Source organism: Zootoca vivipara, chromosome 3 (assembly GCF_965207765.1).
Source record: "Zootoca vivipara chromosome 3, rZooViv2.hap1.1, whole genome shotgun sequence".
NCBI lineage: Eukaryota > Metazoa > Chordata > Lepidosauria > Squamata > Lacertidae > Zootoca > Zootoca vivipara.
Genome location: NC_142586.1, coordinates 113,947,491 through 113,970,850, shown reverse-complemented (window position 1 = coordinate 113,970,850; position 23,360 = coordinate 113,947,491). Strand labels below are relative to the sequence as shown.

Here is a 23,360-nt window from a genome sequence, read left to right as displayed (position 1 = left end):
GCCAGCTTAATTATCAGGTACCCACGAAACGGGGGCGAGATTTAGATTGCAGATAAGACAAATATTCCTGGCTGTTTGTGAACACACGTCACGTTTCCCATTGTACCATCGCCTCTAGATATATTGCACCATTGTCTTTGTGTTTGTGTGTGTGTGCCTGGGGGTCGCACGCAACCTTTGCAAGGAAGGGTGATGGGAGGAGGAGGAAGAGGCGGCGGCGGCGGCGGCGCAAGAGCGGGCGTGCGCGCGGCCCCTTTAAGGAACCCGGCTGCTTGCGGAGCCCCGCCCCGCCCCATTTTCACCCATGCCGCCTCCGAGCCAATCCGGAGGCGCCGAGCGGCCGTCACGCCAGCCCCCGCGACGGCCTCATTGGGCGACGCGGCCCTGGCGCCAGCGCCGCGCGGCCTCCGGGCTGCCTATCCGCCCTCCGAGCCGGGTGCGGCGCCCGCGGATTGGCTGCTGCTAGGGGACGGCCGTTGAGGGCACAGGAGGGGAGGGGGGCGGAGGAGATGCTGTCCGGGCATCTCGGCAGAGGAGGCGCCGGCGACTCATAGGGACTAGAAACCTTCCAGGGAGGGCGGAAGAAGAAGGGGCGAGTGAAAGCAGCTGGGCAGGAGGAGGAAGAAGAACACAGACCGGGCTCAAAGGAGAGGACCTCATAGGGACTAGAAACCCTCCCAAGGAAAGGGTAAGGGTGGGCAGATGGAGTGAAATAAGGCGGGGGTGAGTGGGAAGGAGGGAAAGGGTGGGGTCACAGGTAGGTAGGTAGGTAGGTGGGACCACATAGGGACTAGAAACCCTCCAATGAGGGCAAGGGTAGGGGGACAGAGAGGGGGTGATTTAAAGCAGGCGGGGAGGAGGAAACCAGACCAGGATCATATGGAGGAAGTAGGAAGGGGCTGGGGAGGACCTAATAGGGACTAGAAACCCTCCAGTGAGATGGTAAAGGTGGGCTGGGGGATATAGAAGGGGTGAATTAAGGCAGCAGATAGGGTGGGTGGGAAGGAGGGAAACAGTGGGATCGTATGGAGGGAGGGGAGGGGAAGACCTCATAGGGACTAGAAACCTCCAAGTAAGGTAAAGCAGGAATTAAGAAGGGGAGAATTAAGGCAGCTGGGAAAGAGCAACAGAGCAGGATGATAGGGAGGGAGGGAGAGGGAGGGAATGGGAATGGGAAGTCAGGTGGGTGGGAAGAAGAGTGGGTTAAAAGGAAAGAAAAGGTGAGAGTAGGTGAATGGAGCCAGGTGGAGGAGGAGGAGGAGTAAGAAATTGGGAGTGGGAGAGGAAAGAAAAATTAAAATAGAAAAGGAAATCGGGTTCCGCAGGGTAGAGAGAAAAAAATAGGGATTTGGGGAGAAGGCTGGGCAGGGCAGGTCCTCATTAAATCTCATCGCTCTGCAAACCCACAAATTGACAGGTGAGACTGGAAGCTGATGGAGCTGTTCAAGAAATGGCTGGGCCACCCAGAGGAGCTCTACAACCTGGTGAGGTTTAAGATGGGAGGCTACAAGACGGTGCTGCCCAAGATGGACCAGGTGAGGGAGCGACAGTGCACTGTGTTGAATGGGTGGGGAAAGAATGGGTTGTCTCGTTCCCTGGTTTTTCATTTGCTTGTCATCACTGGCTAAGAAGGCCCTTAGCTCGGTGGTTAGTGTGCCTGAAGGTTCCAGGGTCGATGCTCACTGTCTCTTAAGCAGGACTGGAAATGTTCCCCTGTCTGAAGCTCTGGAGGGCAGCTGCCAGTCTCTGGTGGTTTAGCATCTTGTTGCTCCCAGTGGCCAGAGGACCTCATAGGGCCAAAGGACCTCATAGCGGACAGACAGACACTTCCATGAAGCCCACCATCAAGGCATTAAGGAAATTGCATTCCCACGTTTCCCCCATCCCCCAGCAACTGGCGTATTAAGTGATACTCTGCCTCTGAAAATTGAAGTTCTATTTAGTGGTGCTGCCCAAACATCGTTTGGTAAGGGCTGTAGCTCAGTGGCGAAAACATCTGCTTGGCATGCTTTTTTATTGGATTGGTTGTGACTCTCCTTGAATCGCTCACGTTCAGGCAGAAAAGCTGAATAAAAACATTTCTAATAGATAAAGTAGATGGGGAATAGAAAAAGATGGAGATGAGGAGTTGTTGTATGGGGTGTATGTCTTATTTTCTCTTTTCCCTTCTGTTTTTCCCTGTTCCATTCTTCTACCTTGACAAGGAAGTGAGAGAAGAAATCATGGTTTCAGAAGGGGGCGGGCGGGCTGGAGAGGCTCTGAAATTTGTAAATTATTTTCAGACATATTTAATACATGTCTTTAATAATAATAATAATAATAATAATAATAATATTTATACCCCGCCCATCTGGCCGGGTCTCCCCCGCCACTCTGGGCAGCTTCCAACACACATCAAAATACATTAGTCTATTAATTGCAGCCGTTTAGCCAGAGACAATGGATTCATACTGTTTCCCAAAGTCCACAATCTAATGTCAGACATGCAGGATTTGGAGCAGGAGAGGCAAGAACAAAGACAGACAAGAAATAATTGGAAAAAAATATTAGTTTATAGCAATCAAATAAAATTCTATATTGTGAAATTACAGTGTCAGACAGGTCTTAAATTGGACCATCACTATTGGCTCATGATATGACAAAGCACTCTTACACCTTAATTATGAATTGCTGCCTGTCAGATTTTATGAAAGGTATCAATTATATTTTGTTATGATGACTTTATATGTGCAGTGAACTTGCCTGTCCTCTGGACATATGGTTTTGTTCTGTTTTCTTCCTTTCTCTCTTCTTTAAAGCGAAAAGCCCTTTCCCTCCACCAAATATCTCCAGCAGGATCTTGGGCCAAATCGCACTATGCTGGAACTGCTGTTTTGGAGCACTTGATACAAATTTCTTCTTGTAGAAGCAGCTGGTTGGGGGGTACTTTGGATGCCAGGTGCACTGAGGTGGGATCCAACCTTTCCTGCACAACTCCCTCGCCTCATTGCTTTTCCACATTGCCCCAAATTCTCCAAGAAATCTTTGAAAATGAAAGGCAATTAAGTAAAATCTTCGTGGTCATCTTTATTTATTATCTATCTGCTGCACTTATTTCTTGCATTTTTACTGAAGCTTTTTTCCTCCAAGGAGCTTAATGCGGTTCTCCCCTTCCCCATTTAATCTCCACAACAACCCTGCAATGTAGGTTAGGCTGAGAGGCAGTGACTGGCCCAAGGTCACGCAGTGAGCTCCATGGCTGAGTGGCTATTTGAACCCTGGTCTCCCAGGGTTCCCTCCTGCTGCTAATTCTTTCTGATTCCACGAAAATGAAAAGTTAGCCTGCCAAGGTCTGGCTGAGTCCCAGGGCTGGCTCTGTGTCTGCAGGGTTCCCTGGCAACTTGCCAGTCTATGCATCCTTGTGAGAGCAGCTGAGACCGAGGAGCCACCATCATGTCCTTTTCCCACAGTGCTCCAAGGTGACGCCACATCGGGTACTCTGGGATCTTGTAGGAAATTTAAAACTCTGTTAGTGTGACCTTCTGGACCCAGCCACTGCTGCCAGACAGTTGGTAAGGGAGCTTCCTTCATCTGAGGATCACTGGGTGGTTTAGAACATAAAAATACAAAAATAGTAACAAATAATAACAGCCCCCTCCCCTCTTTAAAGGCCGTAGATGGTTTAATTAGCCAAAGGCTTGGGAGAAGAGGAATGTTTTCCCCTGGCACCTAAAGATATGCAATGAAGGTGCTGGGTGAACTTCCCTGAGGAGAGCATCCCACAAGCGGGGAGCCACCACAGAAAAGGCCCATTCTTGTGTTGCCACCCTCCAGATCTCATGGAGGAGGCACACAAAGAAAAGGGGTTCAGATGATGATTGCAGGGTCCAGGGCAGTTCATATGGGGAGAGGCAATGGAGCCCGGGAACGCCCCCAGGGTGCAGATGCCAGTCCTACTGAATCCTCTCCACTAGGTATTTGTTTGGCTACCTCTCTCGTCATCCCTGATCACTGCTGGTGGTGTGTGTATTTGTGTGTGCACGCACACTGATGGGAGTTGAAGGCCCAAATCACAGATTTCCTCCCCGAGTCCCCCCAACACTGGGTTCATGAGACGCCAACATCTAAAGTGCAACAGTAGGCATGTTGACTCTGAAGAGAGCATAGCTGAACAGCTCTGGCGCTAACTTGGCAAGTAGGAAAAGCCAGCAGGGGACTTAAGCCCCAGGACATTAAGTGCCAGGAAGCTCAGAGGGACTTGCTTCTCAGTAAAGACACAAATGGTTTTGGTTTTTTTAATGTTATTAAATTATTTCTGCACATAACAACTAAGCCAGGCTACTATTTGGATAAAAGGCGATATTCAGTTTAAGTTTTATAAGGCTGTTTTTGTTATTAGCCACATACACCAATATATACCTAATGCACCAGGTAAAACCATACTTCTCCTCCCAGGCCTTTGGCTAATTAAGCAAACTAGGACGTTTTAAATTGGGCAGGGGTGTGGGGGAAGATCGTTATGTATTTTTGTGTTTTTTTAAAATATTGAAAACTGGCCCCTGATCCTCAGAGGAAGGGCAGTATAGAAGTTTAGCAAGTAACAATCGAAATAATAAAAGCCGTGCCGTTCAGTAAAGCCAAGTGCTGTTTAGTGGTTAAGGCGTCGGATTAGGACCCTGACCGCGTGAGATCCGGGTTCAAGTCCGCCCCGCGCCTCCCGTCACTCGGAGCCTGACCCACCTCGCAGGGGTGTGTTGCCAGAATAACGCTGGGAGCAGGAGAGGAACCTCCGGCTATTGCGGAAAAGGAATGCAGCGAGAAATGAGATGGCAATTTAAAAACGCCCAGGATCGCGCTGTGGATCCCGCTGCGCTTTCGTGGGGTGGGGTGGGGGAATCTCATTCCCCTTGAATGAAGAGAGAGAAGGAGGAAAGGAAAAGCTGGAGTTTGTTCGCCCAGGGCGATTTTGCAAAAAGCCTGCAGGGAGCGCCAGGGGTTAAGGCGGCCAGGCGCGGCGCGGCGCGACTCGACTCGGGGAGAGAAGGAGGCGGGCCGGCCTCGGCTGCCTTCCCTCCCCGCCGAGGGAAGGGGCGGTGGGTGTGTCCGCTTCCCCTCTGGCTGCGCGCGCCCCGGATCCTTTCCCCCGCGCCCATGGCACGGGGCCAGGCGGGGGCCGCGCTGCTGAGCCGTGAGCCCGGGCGCGCCCCTCGTTCCCTCTCCATGGCCAGCGGCCCCTCCAAAGCCGCAGCCTCCCTTTTCCAGCGCACCTTGGCCCGTTCCCCGTCCCGTGCTGGAGGAACAGCAGGAGGATCGGGGCCGGGCGGCGGCGGCTGCAGCAGCTGCTGCTGGGCCGGGGGACGGGTGCGCTCGGCGTCCGGCCCGCACCGCCTCCAGCAGCCCCAGGCTCCGCCGCCGCTGGCTTCCCGGGGGACCCGTTTCCTGAGCGCGCCGCCGCCCTCTGTGCTCTTGTTGCAGGACTCTCTCAGCGACAGCCTCCGCCGCTGCTACCAGTATTTGAACCAGACCAGCCGGAGCTTCGCCGCCGTCATCCAAGCCCTCGACGGGGAGCTGCGGTGAGTTCCCAGGGCGGGTGCGGGGCGCACGGAGTGAGGGGCGGGCAAGTTTGCACGCTGGTTAAGGATAGGCTTGGAAAGGGTTAACTGCGTTGGTCTGGCAAGGAAAGGGTTAACGGTGCGCGCCCACGGGTTTTGTTTTGGTTGCAAGTTAAGTGGTTGTTTCCCCTCCCCCTGGAGGAGGGTGGTGGGCGGGGAGGAGTGAAATCCGAATCGAAGTCCTGTGCCAGGCAGTACGCTTCGACTGATCGCGAAAGAATAAGCTGTGCTCCTGTGCTTCGCTTGGCACCGCCTGCGGGGCTGGAGCCTGGAAGTTTCAGCGCTGCAAAGCGTGGAATGGTTTTCCTGCAATCTGGCGACCTCTTGCTAGACTACAACTCCCATCAGCCCCCAGGTGCTGAACATGCTGGCTGGGGAGCTGAGAGTCCCAAACGCTTCCGGGGGCACAAGGTTCAGAAAGGCTGGCTTGTAATACCCTCCAACATTTCTCTGATGAAAATAGGGACATGCTAAGGAAAACCGGGACATTCTGGGATCAAATATGAAACAGGGACTGTTTCTGTAAATCCAGAGACACTTGGAAATGTATAAAACGGACAGAGGTTTTTATTTTTTATTAAATGTTTAAGTAGAGGTTTTGTCATTGCAGTTCCTGCGTTGCAGGGGGTTGGACTAGATGGCCCTTAGGGGTTCGTTCCAGCTCTGTGGTTCTGTGTAAGGCAGCCTCCGCCTGGTTGGGCTGTTTCCTCCATGGACTGCCCAAGGCTGTCAGCTCGGAGCAGCAATGGCTCTCCCCAGGAGATGGTGGGTGTTGTGCCTGGGTCCTTCTGCAAGCCAAACAGGAATGCCCTTAGCATGGTGGGAGGTCCTAGAGCATGTGCTCTGCTTGCTGACCAGACAGCTCCTCCCCCAAACAAAGTTTTGGGTTGGCTTGTGAAATCAAGAGAACATCGTGGTTTGGCAACTTCCATCAACTTAAAAAGACCTGAGGTCCATTTATTAGGAGGCAGTGAAAACACAAGTCCAGGAAGGAACTGCATCTGGCTAAGCCTCCTGGTGCAATTCTCAGACTTCCAGCATCAACTTTTTTTAAGAGCGTACGAACAGCCTGCTCAATAAGCCAACGGCTCACCTAGTCCAGCATCCTGTTCTCACATTTGTCTTTTGCTGATGCAGTGCCAGTCTCCTCTGGGGTAAGGATATGGGAACCAGGTGCATGCAGTCTAGCCCCTACTGAAATCTAGATTGCTTTTTTGTTGCTGTAAATATTGAATTTATTCTGTTAAATTATTGGCTTTGGACCTCTTGGAATTCACTGACATGCTCTGCATTTTGTCTATTTGAATTTTGAACGTTTGCTGTTAGTTGCACTGGGCCTGTCTTTCACAGTTTACCAAGTAAGATATTCTCTGAGCTGCCCTTTGCATCACCGCAAACAGGCCTCCTCCGCCCTGTTTTATGGGTAAACGTGGGTTTGCTCCAGAGCAATTAACTTTAATTCAGCCGCCTCTGAGAAAGAATGAAAGGCGAAGTGCAGGCAATGACTCCGTTCCCTATACATAGTGGGGTGTGTGTGTGTCTGCATGGGGTAAAAAAATGCAGGAGGTTTTCTGCAAATTGCTTCAGCCAGACTGTAGAGGGTGACCCAGTCTTGCTGCCCATTTAAGAAGCTGGTGCAGTTAGATATATCAAAATGAAGTCTCTCATCCAGGAAAGGGGGGCTGATCTGTAATCATAATAGCAAAGAACTGGACTGAATTTTGGAAAGTTAAATAAGATAAGATATTGTCCCAAACCTGTTCAAAGCACATATCGTGATATCAGTTATTGACCTGGCAATACACAGTGGTACCTTGGTACTTGAACAGCTTGGTACTCGAACGGCTTGCCTCCCGAACAAATCGGCTCCCGAACGCTGCAAACCCGGAGGTAAGTGTTCCGGTTTGCAAGCGTTTTACAGAAGTCGCACGTCCGGCGCAGCTTCCTCTTGAGTGCAGGAAGCTCCTGCAACCAATCGGAAGCTGCACTTTCGTTTTCCAACAGTTTCGGGAGTCGGACTCCCGGAACGGATTAAGTTTGAGAACCAAGCTACCACTGTATTGCGAATAATGATGTGTGTGTGCAAAAATCACCCTGTGGGGAAAACCATGAAGCCATCCAATGCTTCTCTCGGTTCCTGCAGCCTCTGTTTTCTCTGCCAGCTCACAGCTCTCCCCTGCCTCCTGCAGGGCGGTAGCGAATCGCAAGAGCAGGTCCCGGCAAAAGTCACAATACAGGGCAAACCGTGAAGCCAGCCAACGCCTCTACATAGCTCCATCCTTATTTCAGACATGGTGATTTATCAGTATATTATGATGTTTAGCTGGTTCTAGATCATGATGTTGTAACCCAGATATCACCCAGCCCTGTGCACTGCCTCCACAGTCAGAGGCTGTCTGATGCAGAATTCCAGTTGTGGAAACTGCAAATGGGTGGCAAGCTGCAGCCATGATAGTCTCTTGGATCCTGTTGTCGGGCTTCCCGTGGCTGGCCAAGGTGAGGACAGGATGCCCAGACTAGATGGGCCCCTGGGCTGATGCAGCTCTCCTTAGGTTCTGCAAGGTTGATGCTGGCACTCTTGAGTTGCACCAGGAGGCTAATCTGGAGCTTGGTTTGTGGGGAGGAGTAACATCTTGGTAGCACATGCTTTGGGGAGAAGGGACCTCGCTCCATTGTCCGGGCACCTGTTTTGTGTGCAGAAGAAGCCAGGTTCCATCCCCAGGATCTCCAGGTAGAAAGGGCCAGGTGGTAGGAGAGAGCTGCTGCCGGTCAGAGTAGAGCATTCTGTTTGGGGGTGGAAGGATGGCTACCAAGCCGCCTCAGAGGCAGCCCTAAATAACATCATCTCTCCTCTTTAGGGCCTATGGAGACATAGGAAGCTGCCCTTTACTGAGTCAGACCACCAGTCCATCCAACTCAGTTCTGCCCACATTGACTGGCAGCAGGGGGTTGGACTAGATGACCCTTAGGGTCACTTCCAATTTTATTATTCTATTAGCTCTCCCAGGTTTCAAGCAGGACTTTCCCAGCCTTTTCTGGAGATGCCAGGGATCGAAGCTGGGAAGCCACCTGCTTGTAAGGTGGGTGCTCCACCCTCTGTGCTAGGAGAGTCCTTCAGCTCAGACCTCTTTCCTCCTCATCCTCAGTCATGCCGTGTGCATCTTCTACCTGGTGCTCCGAGCCATGGACACGATCGAGGACGACATGACGATCAACGTGGAAACCAAGGTCCCCATGCTCCACAACTTCCACTCCTACCTGTATCAGCCGGACTGGAAATACATGGACAGCAACGAGAAGGACAAGCAAGTTTTGGAAGACTTCCCGACGGTGAGCAATTTGGCCAGTCAGTCTCGCGTTCGTGCGGTCTTTTTAAGTTTGCCGTGCAAATCCTGACATGGCCAGTTTGCTATGGCTCTTGGTATCTGCAAAATGGGCGCTTGCTGGCAGCAGATAGGACATTGGTTGTATGATGGTCTCTTTCTGAGCCATCTCTTCTCAAGGGGGTTTAGCAGCACTTTGAAGGTGGTTGGGGGGGGGGAGAGAAAAACAACAGTTTAACCCCCAAATTCAATTAACTGCCTCCAAGGATGCTTCGGTCTTCAAGGGATAAACACAGATCTTAGACTGGTCTAACTACTGTACGTTCTAGGAAGTTGCTCACCTGATCGTTAAGTATTTGGACGCCTCTTGAGAAATACCGTGTTTCTCATATTATAAGACACATCTTATATTTATTTTTTCCTCAAAAAAACACACTATGGCTTATTTTCAAGGGATGTCTTATTTTTTTCCTCCTCCTCCTGCCGCGGCCGGCATTGCTGCTGCGCCTATCACTATGTCTTATTTTCGGGGTATGGCTTATATTCCTTGAATGCTTAAAAATCCTGCTATGGCTTATTTTATGGGTATGTCTTAAAATATGAGAAACAGGGTAACTAAATTTTTGCATGACAGTTCCTGAGAATGAAGAGCAGGTTTTTGTCGTGTGTTTGGATGCAGTTGGGTACCATTTTGAGATGTGCAAATTTTGTTTTTTAAAAAATCATTTTTATTTGATTTTACAATGTGAAATTAGAAAAAAAATTCAAAAACATAACCATATACAGAGATTCCTCCGAATCGCAGGACTTCTTCCCCCTTCCCTGAAGTCCCATTTTAATCAATTAAAACTGCATCTTCTTCCATACTCTTATTATATCAATCCATATTTTCCATGGTGATTGTTGCACTACAAGTGAAATCAAAATCCTTCCAGTGTTTCCATCTACTTGCAGTAGTCTTTTAAATAGCTTATAATTCCCCCCCATTCTTTTGTAAAGTTTTTATCCTCTTGATTCCTGAGTTTTCCAGTCAATTTTGCCATTTTGGCATAGTCCATCGGCTTGGTTTGCCATTCTTCTAGTTGGGTCCCATCAAGATGGCGAGCTGGATCTTTCACAACTGACCTGATTTTAACCACTGCTTTCAAAACCGCAGTGACATTTTGGTTTATTTTAGAATTTCTGAGCAATGTCAGAGACAAGGCTGCTGGTTCCCTATAAGTGCGAAGGCAGGATTTGACGATTGGTGTCTTGAAAAAGTTATGACATCAAATGCACCCTTAAAGCTGTGGCTGGACAATAATCTGGTCCTGAACCAAGGGGCGAGGGAGACTGTGGCCCTAGATATTATAGACTCCAGTTCCCATCAGTCCTAGTGAGTGATGACAGTTGTAGTCAAATACTGAACTGGGTAGGACTTGACTTCTGAGTAGACCTGTGCCTACTGTCAAACTGGTTACCCTTTGTCAAACTGGTTACACTTTGGCCCTAGAAAGAGGAGTATAGTTCCGTTTCCCTTGAATGCAGAAACTTCATCCTTACCCTTGTTTTGAATTGGCTCATTTCGTTTCCTCCTGTCACTTGGGATTATCGCCTTAGATCTCCTTGGAGTTCCGCAACCTGGCAAAGGTGTACCGGGATGTGATTGCCGACAGCTGCCACAAAATGGGTCTGGGGATGGCTGAATTCTTGGAGAAGAAGGTGGATTCTGAGGAGGAGTGGGACCAGGTGAGCAGAATTGGGAAGGGGTCCCCGGGGAATCTACGTGGGGCTGAAAACCTTTGCGTTCAGGAAACGTGCCAAGATGGATTCAACTTGCAGTGTGGGATGTCCTCCGTAGGTTTAGCAGTTGGCGGGCAAAATTGTGCACCCCTTGCTCCTCGGGGTGTTTCTTATTCTTTATTGCGACATCCATTTCCAATTTCTTCTCTGTGTACTCGGAGTCATCTTCTATAACGTATGTGGGCTGCCCCTTCACTCTGTATTGTCAAATCTCTCTTCAAAACTTTTTTTTCCTGAGCTTTTTGCTTCTGGCTAGCTAGTTTCATTATACAGTGGAACCTTGGTTCTCAAATGTAACCCGTTCCGGAAGTCCATTTGACTCCCAAAACTGTTCGAAAACCAAGGCGCAGTTTCCAATTAGCCGCAGGAGCTTCCTGCCCTCAAGCGGAAGCTGTGTCGGACATTCGGCTTCTGAAAAACGTTTGCAAACCGGAACAAATTCGGCGTCCAGGAGCCGATTTGTTCGCCGAATAAGCCGTTCGAGAACCAAGGTGTGACTGTTCTTGATGTAATGACTTTTGAAATGTGCATTGATTTAATAAATTGTTTGAGATTTACGCTGTAATGCTTTTTTTCCATTGATGTGCACAACTAGCAGCCATGTTTGTGCTTATGCAAACCCTCCTTTCCCATTTGCCAGACAAAGGAGGGAGATAGAAACCCTTAAGTCCTGCAGCTCTTTTAATAAGTAGATTTAAAAAACAAACAAAAACCCCTGCTATAGCTTGGATTTATTTTATTTTAAAAAACCTCTCTCTAGTATTGCCATTACGTCGCTGGCCTGGTGGGCATTGGTCTCTCCCAGCTCTTTGCTGCATCGAAGCTGGAAGACCCCATCATCGGGCAGGACACGGAGCTGGCCAACTCCCTGGGGGTTTTCCTGCAGAAAGTCAACATCATCCGGGACTACTTGGAGGACGAGCTCGAAGGCCGGGAGTTTTGGCCCAAAGAGGTAAAGCAAGGGGCGACAAGAGGAGAGGGGAAGCTGTGACATTTGGTCCAGGGATGGAGACCACCTGTTTTGATGGAACACGAGAAATGGGCCTTTTCTGCGGTGGCTCCCCACTTGTGGAGAGATGCACCTGGCATATCTTTAGATGCCAGGCAAAAGCATTCCTCATCTCCCAGGCCTTTGCCTAATTAAACAACCTATGACCTTTTAAAATCTTATGTGTGTGGCAGGGTATTGTCTTTATTTGATGATGATGATGATGATGATGATATATAATTTATTATTTTATTTATTTATTTATACCCCGCCCATCTGGCAGGGTTTCCTCGGCCACTCTGGGCGGCTTCCAACAAATACCAAAATACATTGAAATATCACAGATTAAAAACTTCCCTAAAAAGGGCTGCCTTTAGGTGTTTTCTAAATGTCAGGTAGTTGTTTATCTCCTTGACATCCGATGGGAGGGCGTTCCACAGGGTGGGTGCCACTACCGAGAAGGCCCTCTGTCTGGTTCCCTGTAACTTGGCTTCTCGTAGTGAGGGAACTGCCAGAAGGCCCTTGGCGCTGGATCTCAGTGTCCGGGCTGAGCAACGCGGGTGGAGACGCTCCTTCAGGTATATAGGACCGAGGCTGTTTAGGGCTTTAAAGGTCAGCACCAACACTTTGAATTGTGCTTGGAAACGTACTGGGAGCCAATGTAGATCTCTTAGGACCGATGTTATGTGGTCTTGGCGGCCGCTCCCAGTCACCAGTCTAGCTGCCGCATTCTGGATTAATTGCCGTTTCTGGGTCACCTTCAAAGGTAGCCCCACGTTTATTTATTTATACCCTGCCTGGGTTTCCCAACAGAACACCAATAACAATAATAAAAAAGCAACATCATCAAAATATTGAAAACTTCCCTAAAAAGGGCTATGATACTATGGTATGTATTTTTGTGGTTTTTATATAATAATAATAATAATAATAATAATATAACATAAATAAATAATTTTTATACCCTGCCCATCTGGCTGGGTTTTCCCAGCCACTCTGGGCAGTTTGAAACATATCTGAAAATAATAATAAAAACAGTCATTAAAAACTTCCCTTCGGGTGACGGGCAGTACAGAAATTTAATAAATAAATAAAAGTAATAAATATTTATAATAAGCCTCCTCCCCACAAGGAACTGTGCCCACGAAGCAGCTTGCAAAAAATCTCTGCTGATGAAAATGCAGGTGGGAGAGCTTGGGGAGATTTTAAAGAAACTGGGGCAGCAGCTACACTTCGGAACTCCCTTCCTTTTGACACCAGGCAGGCAGCTGTGCTCTGTCACCTTGTCACCTGCTAAAACACTTTTGCTTAGGCAGGCCTACCTAGATATGTAGGATATTGCTGGGTATTTTGATCTGCTTCTAATATATTGCTGAATTTATTTAATTCCACCCCCCCCCCAAGCGTTTTAAATAGTTTGTTTCGGCTGGGTTTTGTTTGTTTGTTTTAACCAATAATTGTATTGCTTTGTTGTCTTTGAGGTTTGTTTGTGTTTTTAAAAAAACAAAGAAAGTGATGTGTGGATTTTTACAAAATAAATATATAATAAATGGGGACAAAATGTATCGAGTAGGATAAAAACTAATCATTTAACAAAATTAGAATAAAATCAAAGTAACAAACAAACAGACACCACACAAGCTTAAAAACAAAAAGCTAGTGGGAAGAGGAAATTCTCAGTGCAGGGCTGCATAGCCACTCTCAGTTCACATCCTGCATCGATGGGAGTCAGACTAGATGACCGTTGGGGGTCCCTTCCAGTTGTATGACTGATGACTTCTCGATGTCTCCCAGGTTTGGAGCAAGTACGTGAAGAAGCTGTCTGACCTGGCCAAGCCGGAGAACATTGACAAGGCCGTTCAGTGCATGAATGAGCTCATTGCCAATGCCTTGCACCATGTTCCTGACGTCTTGACATATTTGTCCCGCCTGAAGAACCAGAGCGTCTTCAACTTCTGCGCTATTCCGCAGGTGGGTAGGGGCGCGTGCAAAGCTGTCTCCCGCTTCGAAGGTGCTCTTCTGTTTCCCTTCTCCTGTTATCAGGGCCGGATTTAGGTGTGATGAGGCCCTAAGCTACTGAAGGTAATGGGGCCCTTTATATGTCCAGCTGTCCTATTTTTTGTGTTGCATATCTGCTATATGGTCATTTATGGACCTAGTAGGTATCTAAAGCCATTTGCACATGTTGCCATGCAACCTGCCCATGCAGAATGTAGGGACCCTATATAGAAAGGAGCATACCAGTGATATTTTAGGGAGCAGGCTAGCAGGCAGGGCCCATGACTTACATCATAGGACAGGGGTCCTCAAACTACGGCCCGTGGACCAGATGCGGCCCAATTGGCCTCCCAATCCGGCCCGCGACGACCCCAGAGAGGTCATTTCTGGTGCACTGTCGGGGGGGGGGAGGCCCATACGCATGCGCACAAACGATTTTCGGCGATTTTTCCGACCTGGAAGCGCGCCACTGCGCCAGTAAGTGTGTGTGCGCATGCGCACGGGCACACCCCCACCCTCCGTGCGATTGGCGCGGCAGGCACCAGCCCAAACCCGGGTAAGTCTGGGGACCCCTGTCATAGGAGCTTACACAACACAAAACATTGTTGCTGTATGTAGGTTTTGTTTTATTTGTTTTTTATCTTATACAGGGATCAGCAAACATTTTCAGTAGGGGGCTGGTCCACTGTCCCTCAGACCTTGTGGGGGGCCGGACTATATTTTGAAAAGAAAAGAAAAAGAAGAACGAATTCCTATGCCCCACAAATTACCCAGAGATGCATTTTAAATAAAAGGACGCTTTCTACTCATGCAAAAACACGCTGATTCCCGGACCGTCCACGGGCCGGATTTAGAAGGCGATTGGGGCGGATCTGGCCCCCAGGCCTTAGTTTGCCTACCCATGGCCTTATATTTTGGATATATACATGCAGGGTTTTTTTTCTTTAATTTTTTTGGGGCCCCCAAGAGAGTGGGGCCCTAAGCTATAGCTTGTTTAGCTTATATTTAAATCCGGCACTGCCTGTTAAGATGACAGCGGGGAACTGGAGAATGTGGCCTTTCTGCCTGGACCAGATTGCAGCCAGCCTACCCTGAGATCGTGGAGGGCTGGAATAAATGCTACATGACAATTCCATCGCAGGCCGGGAGCTTGCAATAAAAAACAAACGAATTGTCTGGAGTTGGGAGGGTTGCGTCTTGAGAACCCTGGCCTTAAGTTTGCTTCCATATATCAAAGAAACACAAGTTATTGATTCTTGCATTGTCCAGAAACGGGGGAAAGCTTGCAAGTGTACATTGGTGGTGAAATTTCAGCTATTTGGGGAGAGTCTGAGCAGGGAGAAGAGATGAGACTTTGGTACCCTTCCTGTATAACTCTCTCCTCCCATCCCTGCAACAAGCTGGTAAATAAGGCTGAGTCCACAGATGATTTGTGGTTTGTTTTTTCAAAGTTTTTAAAAAGGTTTTCGTTCTGTGCCTTTTTTTTAAGTTTCTTTGGAAAAGTTACTTTCTAAAGAGGAGGAGATGTTAAATCAGTACTTTGCACAGAGTTCTGGGGTTTTATTTATTTATAAAAATATCTTAATCCTGATGTATCACTTAAAGTGGTTTACAGGAAAAAAATCACACATAAAAACCACAGCAAAGTTAAAAACAGATATCTGACTAAACACCAGCAAGAACTTTCTGACAGTAAGAGCTGTTTGATGGTGGAATGATCATCTTCGGGAGGTTGTGGACTCTCCTTCCCTGGAGGTTTTTAAGCACAGATTGGATGGCCATCTGTCATGGATGCTTTAGCTGAGATTCCTGCAGGGGGTTGGATTAGATGACCCTTGGGTTCCTTCTAGCTCTACAATTGTCTGATTCTATTATCAGTTAACCGTTGTGGAAGAGTGTATTCTTAACTGCCTGCATAGGCCGGGCGGTATAGAAAAGTTTTCAGCTGGCATTTAAAAGCTTGACACAAAAGGCGCCCACTGAATCTCTGTTGGCGCAATATTCCGCAGGACTTGGCTGATGACACATTGTTGCCAAACAAGCCTCACCGACTTGGGGAACGGCCAGCGACGCTCCTGCAGATGATCTCAGTGATAAGAGCTGGGATGCAAGCAGGGTGGATTTGATTTAAATCAAATTGATTTAAATCACTAGTCGGTAAGACTTGATTTAAATCTTTTTTTTTTTTACAGAAAGACATTCTTGCTGGTATAATCTTAATATCTGCAAACCAGATGAAGGTTTTATTTTTGGAATAATCAATTTTCAGAGTAGTTCTTCACAGTTATATCAAATATTACTAATTTGGTTATACTATTATACATAGACCAATAGTTATGAAATTATTGTGAGGTTTAATAAGTTAACTGTTTAGATTAGGGCAGCTTTTCTGCTGTACAGTCATACCTCGAGGTGCGTTTGCTTCACGTTGCGTTTTTTCAAGTTACGAACGCGGCAAATCAGGAAGTGTTTACTTCCGGGTTTACCGCTTCACTCATGCGCAGGAGCACTCTATTGTGTCACGTGCAGAAGCGGTGCTCTACTTACAGACTTTTCGGGGTGCCAACGGCACCCCTGGAACGGATCGCGTCCGTAAGTAGAGGTAGCACTGTACTTTATTGGAAGGAGAAAAATAATCATTTCCTTAATAACAATTTAAACAATTTATTTCACTAAAACAACAACATTATAGCATATGTATCCATGTTTGTTAACTGATGTGGTTAAACTTTTTTTTAAAAAACCCACATAGACTGAGTTTTAGCACACATGAAAAACTTACACAAATCCTTATTTCCTGATGAATACTTTTTGGACTATAATGTAACTTAAATAGAAAACTGATTCGAATCCCTGCGACGGGGTGAGCTCCCGTCGCTCGGTCCCAGCTCCTGCCAACCTAGCAGTTCGAAAGCACGTCAAAGTGCAAGTAGATAAATAGGGACCGCTCCAAGCGGGAAGGTAAATGGCTTTTCCGTGTGCTGCTCTGGTTCACCAGAAGCGGTTTTGTCATGCTGGCCACATGACCCGGAAGCTGTACGCCGGCTCCCTCGGCCAATAACACAAGATGAGCGCCGCAACCCCAGAGTCGGTCACGACTGGACCTAATGGTCAGGGGTACCTTTACCTTTAGAAGGATTTTTCCTCCAAAAGCATTTTATTTTAAAAATCTGATTTAAATCTTTAAAAATCTGACTTAAAAAAACAAAAACATATTTTTTTTCAAAGAGACATTGATTTTTGTCCACCCTGGATGCAAGGATTCAAGAAGTCCCTGCGGTACCCTGGACCTAAGTTGTTCAGAGCTTTGTAAATCACCTGGCTTGCCGGGAAGTGCTAGTAAGCTTTCCTTTGCGGAATGCTGTACATTGCTCTGGATTTATTTGTATCTAATGACCTTTTTATATATATATAAAAAGCTTAGAACAATGCATACATTTTACAAAACCAAACAAAAACAAAACAAAACAAACAAAACAATAACAAACCGAAATGCCAAAAATATCACATGAAGTTCAGATAACACATGGGGATGAATGGAAGTCAAGAGAACGTGTATCTAATGACTTTTGATAGCCCATAGAATCATAGAGTTGGAAGAGACCACAAGGGTCATCCAGTCCAACCCCCTGCCAAGCAGGAAACACCATCAAAGCATTCTTGACATATGCCTGTCGAGCCTCTGCTTAAAGACCTCCAAAGAAGGAGACTCCACCACACTCCTTGGTAGCAAATTCCACTGCCGAACAGCTCTTACTGTCAGGAAGTTCTTCCTAATGTTTAGGTGGAATCTTCTTTCTTGTAGTTTGAATCCATTGCTCCGTGTCCGCTTCTCTGGAGCAGCAGAAAACAATCTTTCTCCCTCCTCCATATGACATCCTTTCATATATTTGAACATGGCTATCATATCACCCCTTAACCTTCTCTTCTCCAGGCTAAACATACCCAGCTCCCTAAGCCGTTCCTCATAAGGCATCGTTTCCAGGCCTTTGACCATTTTGGTTGCCCTCCTCTGGACACGTTCCAGTTTGTCAGTATCCTTCTTGAACTGTGGTGCCCAGAATCAAACAAGATTGTTTTTGTGACTTCTCTTCTTCTCCCCCTTCCACTCCTGGTCCCCAGGTGATGGCCATCGCCACGTTGGCTGCCTGCTACAACAACCAGCAAGTCTTCCGGGGAGTGGTGAAGATTCGGAAGGGACAAACCGTCACTCTGATGATGGATGCGACGAACATGCAGGCTGTTAAAGCCATCATGTACCAGTATGTGGAAGAGGTGAGTTCATGATTGCTGTAGGTTTTATTTCTGCGCCTCTTTTCCATGGTAGAACCATGCTCAAAGCGCCTTATGCCAACATACAGAATAAAATATAAGCAACATTTCAAGGTAAGTTACAAAACTGAACCCAACTTAAACAAACATCCGCAGGGCAAACAAAGACCTCACGTCTTCTAAAAGTTGCTTAGTGTGGTTAAAAACTTGAGATTGGCAAACCTCAGTCAGTTGACTTACTGGTGGGGATGGAAATTAAGGGCAGACAAACTTGGGGGTTGCCTGCTTTATTTGTTTTGAGGCAAATTTGCTACTAGTTTGTTGCTGCAATAGGAGGAGGCTACTTTGCTTCTGGTATATTAAGGCAATAAAACGCGGCCACTTCGCTTCTGGTGTGTTGCTGGTAATAATAAATAACAGGAGAGCTGTTTGGACAAATGCTGCCTCTTAATGAAAGCTGGTTCTTCTCTCCCGCAGATCCAGCAGAAGATCCCAAGTACAGATCCCTCCTCCAGCAAGATACAACAGATCATTGCCTCTGTCCAATCCCTTAGCCTACCCAGCAGAGCCCTGGTCTCCCGGACCCATTACTCTCCCATATACCTGTCCTGCGTGATGCTCTTAGCTGCGTTGAGCTGGCAGTACCTGAGCACCGTGTCGAAAGCCACAGAGGAATACGTCCATACAGGCGAGAACTGAGAGCAGACTTCCAAGGATGCCATGCCCTTCACAGCGGGAGGGAATATGCTGCTGTAATTATTTCCTTGCCCTTTGGGAACGGGAGAACTCATCGATGTCCCAGGACTGTTGAAGGAGGGCTTGGAATCTTGCAAGCTAAAGTTGGAGCCAGAAGATTTCACCTAGAAAGCAATTACTTGCTAGCTTTGAAGCATCTAACAAATTGCAGTTTCCAGACCTCTTAATTTTTTTCTTCCTCTTTTGGATGAACTGGTTACAGGCAAGTCTGTCAATGGAGTCTGTCTTAATATATTTTTTTCTTCCACTTCTTTCCTGCAGACCTGTTTGGATCTGCGTCCTTTTTTGTGTTTTTGACCTAGAGTGTTTTTTAACTAGAGTGTTTGAAGGTGCCTCTTTGTTGCTTGTGAATTTTGACAGTAAAAAGGGGGAAAAAATGCTGTGATGAAGCCTCCTGCTCTCTTTTTCTTCCGCTTTTATTCAAGTTGTTCAAATTCAGCGACCAAAGCAATGCAAGAGTCCATGGTATGGTTATCTTGAGTCGGGCTTATTTAGAAATCGTAGCAAGTTCTAATATTTACCAAGGATTTCCCCTGGCTTATTTTAGAACAGGCCTTCTCTGCAGTGACTCCCAGTCTATGGAATGCTCTCCCCAGGGAAGTTCGCCTGACGCCTTCATTATACACCTTTAGGTGCCAGGCAAAAAGGTTCCTTTTTTACCAGACCTTTGGTTGATCTTATTGACATCCAACACCCTTTTAGAATGTAGTTCTTTCAGGTTTTTTTATTGGGTTGTTATTTTTGGTTTGATTTTATATGTTGTGGTCTTTAAGCAGAGGCTTAACAGCCATCTGTCAGGAATGCTTTGATGGTGTTTCCTGCTTGGCAGGGGGTTGGACTGGATGGCCCTTGTGGTCTCTTCCAACTCTATGATTCTATGTTTGTGAACTGCCCTGAGACCTCCGGGTATAGGGCAGTGTATAAATTGAATAAATTAATAATAATTAGTAATAGCAGAAGGTTGACACTTTTCTCCCACCACAGACCCCTCTGGCAAACCTTAAAGGTTAGATTTCTGTATTGTAAGAAGCTAAGCTAAAGGATTTTGTGGTAGTAACGCAACACATATTGGTGGGTGGCAGCCTTGTTTTCACAGAGGGATTCTGTTTTTACGGGATTCTTTGATGTGGAACGTGGATTGCAAAATGCACACAACTGACAGTCAAGTTCTTTGCTTCTGGTTGGTGCAAAAGCCTGTGAGTTTGAGGGTCAGCATTTGAGAAGCAGGCTCACTCGCTTTTGATCCTGTGACTGGCTTTGTTCTAAGATGCTCGAGGTTCCCAGGCGTTGTTGGACTACAGCTCCCATGATCCATAGCCAGCAGAGGCAGCAGTCATGGATGATGGGAGCGGTAGTCCAACAACATCTGGGAGACCAAGTTAGAGAATGCTTTAAACCAGTCTTTCTCAATCACCTCTTATTTGGAGAAGAAAGTCTATTGTGTGTGTTCTCAAAAAGGTCTGAGGCCAGGCTGCCGAGGTGGGGCCCTTTAATGAAAATATCTTGGGGTCAATCAGTAGAATGCATCATCGTTCCTAGGCCAGGGGCTGTTTTTCTGTTCAGTACATCTGGTCAAAACAGCCTCAATTTTTTTATATTTAAAAAAGCAACACCAGGTATAGATATTCTTGGTTATTCCGCAACCATACAGTTTGAGCACTTCTGCTTTGCATCTTCCCTTCCTGCTCCTGCCTTCCTTAGCCTGGTCCATGCCAGAGGTTTCGGATTGCAGCTGCCCTGGCTGGCACTGGAGATGTTGCCATTCACAACATCTGGAACGCATCAGGCTAGGGAAGGCTGCTCCAGAGTAGACATGGCAAACCTGTGGCCTAGCTGCAGACTCCCAGCTCCTATCTACCCCTGCCAACATGGCCACTTGTAAGCCAGCAGCATTGGCCGGTCACAGGTACCCCAGGCCTACTCTAGAGGAAGCCCTCTTTCAGTACTCTGAACCATATCTATCCTGGCTGTGATCCATTTTATACTTAATGGCTGTGTTTGTGTGCATGTGTTTTCCGGGGGGCGGTGGTGTAATCCACTGGAGCCACTTTCCAAAAGAAAATATCAGTTTGTCAAGCTCCCTTGGCCGCTCTTCCAGAAATTGATTTTCTGCACAATGTGGATCCTCTCTATCTTTGGTTTTTGACAAAACTTGGGACGGCTGCAGCTTCCCTTAAGGGAGCTCTGATTAGTTTGCCAAATATCCTATATATATTTTTGAATGGTGTAGAACTCCAGAGAGTTTTGTAAGGGGAAAACAAGTTGCCATGTAGATCTTGCAAGAGCCAGTGTCACTTGATGACATCAGGGAGTGGGGTGGCGGTTGCCCTTTGGACGCCTTACAGCTCAGGCTGTATTATATCTCCCGGGAAGGGCAGGGGGGAGGCCAAGAAATTTAACCTTCGGAGTAAAGAGTTTGTTGACTGTCTTGTCTGCGCAAAGATTGCTGAATCAGGCAAACACTGAACTTTTCCAACCGGGTGCAATGGCAGAACTGCACTCTCCCTGGCACTACTGTGCCACAGCCCTCTTGTTTTCCTTTCCCTCAGGTTAAATCCCCAATGGAGAATGAATGAGCGACAATGGGTTTTTCTTTTGGGGAAACAGGCTGCAAACAAACTTTATTATAACAGATGTAAACGAGGAGTTTTGGTTCTTCTTCCACAGAAATGTAACAAACAGTGAGGTTAGTCACAGTGCAGTGCGTTGCTTTTTATTAAATTGTACAGTGGTATATTATAATAATAATAATTAATAATAATAATAATAATAATAAATAATTAATATATACCCTGCCCATCTGGCTGGGTTTCCCCAGCCACTCTGGGCAGCTTCCAGAAGGATATTAAAATACAAAAATCTATTAAACATTAAAAGCTTCCCTAAACAGGGCTGCCTTCAGATATCTTCTAAAAGTCTGGTACTGTAGTTGTTTTTCTCTGACATCTGGTGGGAGGGCATTCCACAGAGCGGGAGCCACTACCGAGAAGGCTCTCTTCCTGGTTCCCTGCAACTTTGCTTCTCACAGCGAGGGAACCGCCAGAAGGCCCTCAGCACTGGACCTCAGTGTCCAGGCAGAATGATGGGGGTGGAGGCACTCCTTCAGGTATACAGGACCGAGGCCGTTTAGGGCTTTAAAGGTCAGCACCAACACTTTGAATTGTGCTCGGAAACGTACTGGGAGCCAATGTAGATCTTTCAAGGTGTTATGTGGTCTCGGCGGCCGCTCCCAGTCGCCAGTCTAGCTGCCGCATTCTGGATTAGTTGTAGTTTCCGGGTCACCTTCAAAGGTAGTCCCACGTAGAGCACATTGCAGTAGTCCAAGCGATCGATAGAGCATGCACCACTCTCAGGTACCTCAAGTTAAATATTTAATTGGTTCTGGAAGTCCGTACTTAACCTAAAGTGAAGCAAACTTTCTCATTGAATGTAATGGAAAGTGGATTAATCCGTTCCAGACTGGTCCGCGGAGTACTTAAATTGAAAGTACTCAACCTGAAGCGTACTTAACCCAAGGTATGACTGTATACTGTTTCAAGTTATATAGGCTGTATGCTATTCAGGCTTAACGTTACTTCCTTTTACACATCTTCCATAGATCAGACTTCTCCACACACCCTTAAGGAATTTAGGATTTGGGGGTCTGTTTCCTTACAGACCCCCCAAATCCTCCTTGACCTCGGAATCACTGCTGCCTTTTCCTGTCGAGAGTATTCCCTCCGAGGACCCTTTTTCCTGTAAGCACTGTGTGCGACTGTGCCTTTTCTATTTTAACAGGGTTCTGCAATTCAGAACCTTAGATCATCTGCTGAGAGTTCTCTGCTCTCCTCAGCTCCACCACCTGTCAGAACGAACCCTCCCAGCAAAATCCAACTCACTGTTAAACTTTTCCGTCACACAGGGCACCTGCATCTGTATCATATCCAGGCTGAGCTGCACCTGCAACAAAATGTTGCGGTGCTAGGGGATGCTGCTATTCACACACAGCCATCTAGTAAATTCCACAATAAACACATACCTATTTCCAGCTTCCTAACCCTACCTCTTACAGGTCAAACTCGGAAAATTAGGATATCGTCGAAAAGTGCATTTATTTCAGTAACGCAATTTAGATGCATGACATGCAAAGCAAGATATGTCAAGCCTTTATTCGTTGTAATTGTATTTGTCGTTAGGCGGGTCAGTTGTAAATGAAATGTAATAGCAATGTTTATTTTTGTATTATTGTAACTATTTGTTTTATTACTGTGGAATTTCCGAAAGAAAGCATTTGTGAAAATTAAAATAAAAAATAAGTTGCATTATTGAAATAAATGCACTTTTTGACGATATTCTAATTTTCCGAGTTTTACCTGTAAGTTCTGTGATAGAGCATAGAGCATCTGCTTCACATGCGGAAAACCCCAGGTGAGCTGGGGGGAAACCCCTCCTCTGAAACCCGCTGCCAGTCAGTGTGGGCAACTCTTAGCCAGATGGACCAAATTGCTTTGACCGAACAAAAAGCCAATTCCTGTGTTTGCCCCACAAGCTTCCTCTCCTGGGCATGGGTTGTGGTTGTGTTAGCAACCACAACACGTTGACCAAAAAAGTGGAAACGACAGCTTGTCTTTAAAGTGGAGAGTCTCTGCTTTGCTTTGTACATTTGAAGCA

At 46.9% G+C, this 23,360-nt stretch overlaps 1 protein-coding gene across 4 annotated transcripts; it reads left to right on the top strand.

The window, feature by feature from the left end:
* Window positions 1-508: 508 nt before the first annotated feature.
* Window positions 509-19,095, top strand: FDFT1 (farnesyl-diphosphate farnesyltransferase 1). 4 transcript variants are annotated; one of them, XM_035110888.3, is made up of 9 exons: window positions 509-688; window positions 1,418-1,535; window positions 5,455-5,552; window positions 8,738-8,921; window positions 10,514-10,642; window positions 11,457-11,648; window positions 13,479-13,655; window positions 17,805-17,957; window positions 18,432-19,095. In XM_035110888.3, the coding sequence occupies exons 2-9, from the start codon at window positions 1,434-1,436 to the stop codon at window positions 18,651-18,653; spliced, it is 1,257 nt and encodes a 418-aa protein (XP_034966779.1). In that variant the 5' UTR covers window positions 509-688; window positions 1,418-1,433; the 3' UTR covers window positions 18,654-19,095. The 4 variants fall into 4 exon arrangements, with proteins under 4 accessions (XP_034966779.1, XP_060129134.1, XP_060129135.1 ...); XM_060273151.2 differs by lacking the exon at window positions 509-688 and adding an exon at window positions 823-942; XM_060273152.2 differs by lacking the exon at window positions 509-688 and adding an exon at window positions 913-948.
* The last annotated feature ends 4,265 nt before the right edge of the window (window positions 19,096-23,360 follow it).

Coding starts and splice junctions, on each gene's coding strand:
- FDFT1 (XM_035110886.3), top strand. CDS start 5,131: ATGGCACGGGGCCAGGCGGGGGCCGCGCTGCTGAGCCGTGAGCCCGGG. Junction 13,656..17,804: donor ACTTCTGCGCTATTCCGCAG/GTGGGTAGGGGC, acceptor CCTGGTCCCCAG/GTGATGGCCATCGCCACGTT. Junction 17,958..18,431: donor TGTACCAGTATGTGGAAGAG/GTGAGTTCATGA, acceptor TCTCTCCCGCAG/ATCCAGCAGAAGATCCCAAG.